At 41.3% G+C, this 9,364-nt stretch overlaps 1 protein-coding gene across 3 annotated transcripts in view; it reads left to right on the forward strand.

Moving 5' to 3' along the window:
- The window catches only part of Met (MET proto-oncogene, receptor tyrosine kinase), a 109,063-nt gene that overhangs the window by 19,687 nt on the left and 80,012 nt on the right, over positions 1 to 9,364 (forward strand). For all 3 annotated transcript variants that reach the window (XM_021164365.2, XM_029478169.1, XM_029478168.1), the window contains exons 2-3: positions 4,087 to 4,135; positions 7,511 to 8,721. In XM_021164365.2, coding sequence (XP_021020024.1) covers positions 7,525 to 8,721 — 1,197 coding nt within the window. In that variant the 5' untranslated portion in view covers positions 4,087 to 4,135; positions 7,511 to 7,524. The remainder of the gene's footprint in view (positions 1 to 4,086; positions 4,136 to 7,510; positions 8,722 to 9,364) is intronic.

Here is a 9,364-nt window from a genome sequence, read left to right on the forward strand (position 1 = left end):
ACTTCTGAATATTCTCGTGTCTCCACTTCCTATCTTGGAGCACGGTCTCTGGCAATTGCAGACATGCATGTTACTTCATCACTTTGTATGAGTTCTAGGAATCCCCTCAGGTCCTCACACATGCATAGCAAACCCTTTGCCTCCTGAGCCATCTCCGTCCTTATAATCCTACTTTTAAAGCTAATGGAAAGAATATCAGTTTATAGAGGGCTACGATTATTCCTGGGGATGTGATTCTTGCAAGCCCTCTTACTTGGAGTGGTGATTGTTTTATGGTTTAACTTCCTCAATATGGCATCTCGGCCATCTTCCAGAATAACAAGTTCTCTTTATATAATCAAACTTACTGAAATCTTTTAGAGTTTTATGTGTCAGGTCATTATTTGGATACATTATTCTCATCTTGAGCTCATTCTACATCTTCTTCTTCAAAAATACATAGGAGAAAAATGAGAGTACCACCTTAGCAGTCTAAGCTGATGAGCAGGCTTCCAGGATGCCAATTGAGGAGGTATTTACGAGTAATGGTTCAAAAACACAGAGAAATCATTTCTTTCCATTTATTTGAGTACTGTACATAGTCCACAGCCATGCCACCCTGAACATGCCTGATCTTCTCTGAAAATTTTATGTAAAGTTGCTTTTATCCATTTGACCTTATGTATGAACTCCCAAATCCATAAGTATTTTTTTACTGGATATTGTTTGTATGTGATTTGCAAGGAATAAAGGAATCATTATGAAACTACTGACCCAAAAGGAAGAATGAAAGAAACAATTTTACTGGCTCCTGTAACCTTAAAACATGGTGGGATACAGATAGCCTCCACCTCTCCATGTTTAAGCTCTTCTGCCCGCAGCATCAGCTTCACACTCAGGCTGGCTCTCCCCACACAGTAGCCAAGATGGTCCTCAGAGACTCCAAGGTGGTATCATCTGTATCTTTGGAATCTCTGAACATGAGTGATTCTCTGCCAGCATCCATATGGTTGTCCTTGCTTTGGTCATATGTTCACCCTAACTGAGCACTGGCTCAGAACACTAGAGCTCATTGAAAAGCCAGTCTGGTGAGCATCCTCTTCCTGCAGTGAGAAGAGAGCATCATGATTGATGGGCAATCTCAGTAGATGGGGTAGTGAGGGATTTCGAAAGAGCTGCCAGAGGAAGAGACAATAGGAGCTGAGCGGATATAAATAACTGTTCACTTAAGTACTATGTCTTTTGAATACAACCTTTTCCCTGGAATTGCAACTAATTAAGCACAGTTCAAACAGGCATCGTGTGTTTTTACAAATTTAGAAGTACTGAGGGGACCTTGATTCCATGTGCACCTTTGATTCTCTTCGAACACACATGTCATCTGAAAAAATCAGAATAACAGTTGCCTTATGACTATAATTAGGAAAAATTATATAACTGAGGATATCTTGCAAACTAGAAGGTGCTTTCAACAGAGGAACATATCATGTGACTTCTAGGAAAAATCAGTCCCTAAAGCAAAGTTAATTGTGTCAAAGTTTATGAAGTTTTTCCTCCTTTAAAAAGATGTAATGTCCCATTACACCTGCTGAAAATTTCCCTGAGGAATCAGTCCTTAAATACAGCACTATGCTTTGGCTGCTGATAGAATTGCTGGCAAGCACAGATCCTGCTCAATAGAAACCTAGAGAATCCTCCACATTGCTAGATTTGGGGGCAATGCTGTGACCAAGTAGTTCACTAAGAAAACTAGAAACGGATAGGTAGTAGAGAAGAGTTGAATGGCAAGTTGGAAGGTTGGCCTGAGGCCAAATTCATAGTTAACAGGCAGTCTTTCATGAAGAGACTCCTAAATACCACAAACTTAATGACCAAGCTGGCACAGAGGTGCTCGTTCCCAGGAAATGTTTGTTCAGTGAGCGTATTCTTGCAACCAAGTGCAGAGAAATAAGGACATGCTTTATAGGTGATCTGGTTTCATCTGCTATGTGCACATTTCAAGGGAATGAATTAGTCAGTCTGTTTGAATCATCTTTGTATGTTTTATTTAGTCGAAAAATCAGTTAAATGACTAGCACTATTTCAAAAAGAAAAAAAAAGGAAGAGAAGTGGAGAGCAAGACATTCTGTGTTGAAGTCTGATTCAGACACATCACAGGATTCAATGGATGGAGGCAGAAATATATGGAAGTGAGAATATTTCTGAAGTCACTACCATCATAAACATTCAAATTTCTGTCCTAGCCCGGTTTGGCATAGAGCTAGGGGAGAAAGTTGGAGTCGTGAGGTAAACACGAATCTCATATATTCAGGTTGATGGCCCCGGAGTGACGGGTAATTGTAGAAAAGCAGTCCCAGAGATCAGGATTGTCACAGTTGGAACATACTTTGGAGTTGATTGGTTCACTTCAGGAATGCCAGTAAATATTTCATAACCATTCCCGGGTGGAAGGACAAAGCTCTAATGTGCAATATTTGCCAATCCCTGTGAAATAACACTCCCATCATGCTGCCTTTTGGTTGTCAAGATAAGGTGGCTGAAATGTAAGTCGGGAAGAAACTCACAAGACAGGTGTAACTGAGCTAGTGCCAGGGGACTGACGCATGCTACTGGTTCAAAACTCACTCTACAAGTGGGAAAGATGCCCAAGAAGTTAAGTGACTTACTTTGGGTCATACAACATAGCTCCATTGCCACAAACTGAAACTAGCTTCTACTACTCGAGATTATGAGTGCATTATGAGAAAAGCACCCTAATTGATTGCTAAGTCCACTTAACGCTATAGCCTGGCTACATTTCCCTTCTTTGAACTTCTCGCCTTGAGTTTAAGCTGCTGTGTGATTGTCTCTCCTTCCCACCACTCTGTGTTCTCACTGACAGTTTGAAAGTAATTTAATCACCTTCGACTCTTCTCTGAAACATCACAGATACCCACCCATGTTTTCCGAGTCTAGGAATGAACAGTGATCATACCTACCATGGGCCAGACACTATGCTAACATCTACTCCTCAAAGAATTCAAAGAGCCTCCCTCAGAAATGAGGCGGATCCCATAATGCAGCTGACCAGAGTATGTGGCTGTGCACTAGGCACCAGAGTCTGCCCGTGGCACTCGGCTCTCACCAACACACACCTCTGTGGGCAGGTCAAGTCTTAATTGCACAGAATGGTCTAGAAAATGGCATATATTAAGTGATTAATAGCATCCTTCTTCCCTGCTAGCTTACTTCTGATTTGCTGTCCCATCCAATGAGATAACAACAACAACAAAAAATCTCATTCATACATTTGCTGGATTTTAGTTTGTTAAGCATCAGCACGGTACATGACATACATATAAACCTTAGAACATGTTTCTTATTTTAAAAACATAGGTAAGTCGTCAGATTGTAAAAACAAAACAAGGATTATTCTGAAGCTTCTTTCAGAAGAGAAAACCTAAAAGCCATGCACATTCAATCCTGCATTACTGGGTCAGCTTGGATGCAAATGCGTTGTAAGATTGCTTGGCCTTCCCTTAGGGAGTCAGCATTCCTTTATTTCCCTTCAGTTTTTTGGAGAAAAATATAAAGATTGTGTTCTCATTCCTGGAAGATATACTGACATGTGTCGTGTTAAGAAAAAACAGTTTTTCATAAAATGTACTCTGGACTGATATGACAATTTGTCTCCTATCCTTATTTTTTATTCCTTCTTCTTTCCCTCACCAGCATCAAAAAAAATATTCTAGTATATTTCTGAGCAATGAGAAGTACACATAAAAATAGCAAGTTCAGCTCCAGTTGCCATATATACTCTAAGATGGTCATGTATCTTCGAACTATCCTCTCTTTTTTTATACTTAAAAACAATCCCATGAGAATATTGAGCTGTGGGCGCAGAGGTGACTGAATGACCTTAAGTCACATAGCTAGACAGGGAAGGGCTGGGATTGGAGCTCTGATGGAGAACCTTCTGCTCCGGCAGCGATCCCTCTCGGTGTTAATGAAGCATCTGGGTATGGGCGACTGTCTGTTAGGCAGGGATTGAGTCTTGGTTCGCACTGGGTGACTTCTGTCAAGCATCCTCATCCAGAAGATGAAACTAATCAACTCCCTTCTTCACAGGATGGCTGTGGAGAGAAAGCTGACGGTTTAGCAGAACACTTGGCATGTGGTAAGCACACAGTGCACATTTTTTGTTGTTTTTTTTTACTATTATATGGCTTATACCTCTTCCAGTAATTTAGCTTATTGAAGCTTTCCTTTGCTCTCTGGTATAACTGTGGCTTTCTGGCTTCGTTACACATCCCCTCAAATCCTATATCCTCACTCAGATACCTCCACATGGACCCCAAAGACCACCGTGTCCTCAACTGTCTATGCTAGGTTTCTTCTCTTTCATGCATGTGAAGTGGTAGCCACGGCAGGTCGATTGTATCTTATCTTAAAGGTAAGACATCTTAGCTTAATGCTGTTCTTTTTAATTTCTTGCTGATCACAGTTTGCATGCTCTTCTTTGGTTATTTTTGAACTTCTTCCTCCAGCTGAAATCCCTAGCCCCTCCTTTATACCCATTACTTGAAACACATGTTCATGTACTCTGACTTACTTGTAGAACATGGAGTTACTATGTTCTGAATCCTCACTGCTCCTGTATTGTCCTGTGACCTCTCATCTCTGACTCTACATGGACCTCTATATGAACCTTGTGACCAGTCTTATGTTCCTGGAATCTTGGAAATACTTGTTTGGAGTATTGCATCATCAGCCTTATCTCTCACTTGTGCCTGTCAACCCACCTCTACTACTTGCCACCATCCTGCCCCTGCTACGTGCCTCCCACTGGTCTCTGCTCTGCACAAAGCCACTGTGCTGTATCTGTGAGGACACCTCAGTCACTGTCCTCCTTGAGGAATGAATTCTAACCTCATTTACAGTCTGGTGTCCTCCCAACTCACACAGCTGATAACTCGTTTGCCTCTACCAATGGACTATGAGCTTTCCAGAGCAAGGCACTGTGTTTTTGTTGGTACTGAAGCAGTGTTAGTAAAAGAAGGGAAAGGCTTGCACATAAGCATATATCTTTCGTACAATTTAAGAGTGAAATCCAAACAACTGCTGTTGCCTTCTGCTTGTTCTTCCTCAAAACACACATTCCGTGCACCTTTGCAGTCGTTTTGAAAGCTGCTATTAAATGTGTTGAAACTACTCTTTGAAGGTCAACAGAGAGTTCTTTCCTGTATGAGCTAGGTGCCTCTTGAGACCCTTACCTGGCTTCTGTAACCTGAAACAATCTCTTGATGTCTCAATGACCTGAGCTTTCTTGACTCTTCCTTTAGTTCTTTTACTGTAGGTAGTCGCCCAGATTTAACTCGCTGACCATCTCCTTATTCACCTTGTTCCACCATGCCAAGCATGCCAACCTAGGTTTTAGTTATCGGCTTTTTGCAGTTTATTTTACACACAGTCTTGAATTTTGCATCCCTTCCTAATTCCACTTGCTACCGGATCACTCAAAGCAGATGTGTCTCACCTGGACCAATCATATCCCTCATCCATAATGGCAGCTCCCCTCAGAAGGCTTTCATTATTCACCTCGGTTCCTTAGTATAGGTGTTCCATCTGCTCAGAAAATTCATTCCCCATGAATTCCAAGCACCTGATTCCTGATAAATAGCGTGAACCCTCCTAACCATTCCTATGGTAGACCTTTTCTTGGTTCCCATTACATAATAAAACTTGGCATGCTTAAAATCTGTATCTTTTAGTCACCTTCCTATTGCTGCCTGCCATGCTGCTGTAACTCAGTCTACTTCTGCCCGAATGACTCCCCATCATCCTTACCTTCCTTTTATTCTGTCTAGCCAGATGTCAAATGCTACACACTGAACTATGTGTCACTGTCTCTTTTTGTTCTTAGGGGCAATATATTGCTTCTGGCCCTCTTTTGCTTCACTCCAGGCCATTATATTTGCTGGTCAACCATTTCTTTAAAGCTCCCAATTTTTAGAAATGCAAGAGAACCGAAGTCAGAAAGTATGGACTAAGGTTCTTGGTTTTGACCCATACTACTTATCTTTATTTACACAGAGATTCGGTATATATTAGTTTAATGCCAGACTATGTTCCAGGCTTCTCTGTACTCAATTATTGGAATACAGTAATGAGTCAGACAGATGTTGTCCTCTCTCTTCTGGACCTCACCACATGATGAATATGTGCCTGTTTCTCATATCATAATCCCATACAGGGACCATCTCTCCGTCTCTTGATGCTTGTAGTTTGGGGTTTGTCCTATATGGAGTGTCTTAATGCCAGGTAGTATTGTCCGTCTATGTGTGTTGCATAGTAGCCATTTTTTTTAGGTTCTGTGAAAGGCAGGAACCATGAGCCATTTTCCATTTTCCATAGTGTAAGCACAGAATTATGCCCATATTAGTTGCTTGGTGACTTTGGTATGGTTTCATACATCCAAGGTTAGTAGTCTTTGCCATCACTGTGGTGCCAAATATGGTTTTAAGCATTATTCAGCTCATCTTAGGTAATTAGCTTTCGTTCTAAAGCCTCTCTTTTGCATAACAATACCCAACCCCTGCCCATAACTATTATCAGTAGAATTCACGTTTTTAACCTGTGCCCCTTATATTTTTTAAAAAGGAAGAACAAACCAGTTATGGTTCCTGGGAGAAAAACTGGTCCAATTGCATACCACAGAATACTGAAATAATGTTCTTTTTACTAAAGAGCTTTTTGGCTTGATAATTAACAATATGTTGTTTTTTCCTGGGAAATAGTTCTAAAACTTCAGTTCCGAAGATTAAATTTTACTTTCACGCATTTCTGCCTGCTGTTTGTTTTGAAGTCCTGGTGATCTTGCATTAAGCATTTGTCTGTATAAAACAATAGGTTAACTATAGCCAAATTATTACCATACCTTTTCCCTGCACACACACACACACACACACACACACACACAAATCCTATAAACAGCATGTGATTGCTTGCTTCTAGGATTTATGATTGTTTTCTTCCAAAAGGAAGCTAAATTTAGCCTAGTGATTCTACATGCTCCCAAGGAAACAATGCCTGCTGTGATTTCTAGAATAAATGAATCTGAGCCACAGTTCCTTTACTTGACTAAACAAGAAAGTTTAAGCATCAACCTAGTCATTAGCCACAGATAGAAAACCACATTAAGCAAGCAGCAAGGGGTTAAGACAGAATGTGCTATGTTTCTTATTGAGCTGCTGAATGCCTCTCAGTTGCTGTGTGGCCTCAACACAGAACATTGTTTGCATCACAGAATGGTCCTTGAACATGACTCGTTTGTGGCTTGACTTCTAAAATTAAACTATGTGGAGTCATGTCCAGCCCTACAATACATCTATATTTGAAGCTAGCTATCAGTTTTTTCTTTCTCATTCTATGTAAATAAAATTCCAGTTAGGAAATGTTATTTCTGATAGCAAAGCTGGAGGAGTCATGCTTCCATTTTTCTCTTTGTTTCTAATGACGACTAAAGGGCTCTTGCCTGAATGTGTCTTGGCAGATCAACTCCTCACAATGAAGGCTCCCACCGTGCTGGCACCTGGCATTCTGGTGCTGCTGTTGACCTTGGTGCAGAGGAGCCATGGGGAGTGCAAGGAGGCCCTAGTGAAGTCTGAGATGAACGTGAACATGAAGTATCAGCTCCCCAACTTCACGGCAGAAACCCCCATCCAGAATGTCGTCCTACACGGCCATCATATTTATCTCGGAGCCACAAACTACATTTATGTTTTAAATGACAAAGACCTTCAGAAGGTATCTGAATTCAAGACCGGGCCCGTGTTGGAACACCCAGATTGTTTACCTTGTCAGGACTGCAGCAGCAAAGCCAATTCATCAGGAGGGGTTTGGAAAGACAACATCAACATGGCTCTGCTTGTTGACACATACTATGATGATCAACTCATTAGCTGTGGCAGTGTCAACAGAGGGACCTGCCGGCGGCATGTCCTTCCTCCTGACAATTCTGCTGACATACAGTCCGAGGTTCACTGCATGTTCTCCCCAGAAGAAGAGTCAGGGCAGTGTCCTGACTGTGTAGTGAGTGCCCTTGGAGCCAAAGTCCTCCTATCAGAAAAGGACCGCTTCATCAATTTCTTTGTGGGGAATACGATCAATTCCTCCTATCCTCCTGGTTATTCACTGCATTCAATATCGGTGAGACGGCTGAAGGAAACCCAAGATGGTTTTAAGTTTTTGACCGACCAGTCCTATATTGATGTCTTACCAGAATTCCAAGATTCCTATCCCATAAAGTACATACATGCCTTCGAAAGCAACCATTTTATTTACTTTCTGACTGTCCAAAAGGAAACTCTAGATGCTCAGAGTTTTCATACAAGAATAATCAGGTTCTGTTCCGTAGACTCTGGATTGCACTCCTACATGGAAATGCCCCTGGAATGCATTCTGACAGAAAAAAGAAGAAAGAGATCCACAAGGGAAGAAGTGTTTAACATCCTCCAAGCTGCTTATGTCAGTAAACCAGGGGCCAATCTTGCTAAGCAAATAGGAGCTAGCCCTTCTGATGACATTCTCTACGGGGTGTTTGCACAAAGCAAGCCAGATTCTGCTGAACCTGTGAATCGATCAGCAGTCTGTGCATTCCCCATCAAATATGTCAATGACTTCTTCAACAAGATTGTCAACAAAAACAATGTGAGATGTCTCCAGCATTTTTACGGACCCAACCATGAGCACTGTTTCAATAGGGTAAGTCATATAGGCTTCTCACTTAAAAGTTGGTATGAAGCAGAATAAACGTCTGTCTTAAAAAAAAAGACACGGAAGTTATTCTGTGATTGATGAATATTTGTAAATATTCAAAGTATTTACAAATTCTTTGTAAGAAAATTAAGAAATTAATCTTGATTAATGATTAAGATAATATCTTATGAAATTAATATGGGGCTGAAGAGGTAGCTCAGTCAGTGAAATGTTTATTATGTAAGCATGGGGGAGTTGAGTTGTGTTACAGGAAACCATATGAAAAAAAAATAGGTGTGGCAGTCTATGCTTATAATCCCAACACTAATATGAGAAAAATGTCTTGGGCTCACTGGTCAGCCAATGGAGCCTAATTGGCACTTTCCAGGCCAATGAGAAAGACCTTGTCTCAAATGAATAAATAAAAACAAACAGGTCCCTAGGGGGTGATAACCAAGTCTCACATCTGGCCTCCACGTACCCACACACAAAAAAAGTAAGCCCACGTACACACGCACACACAGAGAGAGAGAGAGAGAGAGAGAGAGAGAGAGACACAGACACAGACACAGACACAGACACAGACACAGTCACAGACACAGACACAGACACAGACACAGACACAGACACAGACACAGACACAGACACA

The sequence above is a fragment of the Mus caroli genome, chromosome 6 (assembly GCF_900094665.2).
Source record: "Mus caroli chromosome 6, CAROLI_EIJ_v1.1, whole genome shotgun sequence".
NCBI classification, from domain to species: Eukaryota; Metazoa; Chordata; class Mammalia; order Rodentia; family Muridae; genus Mus; species Mus caroli.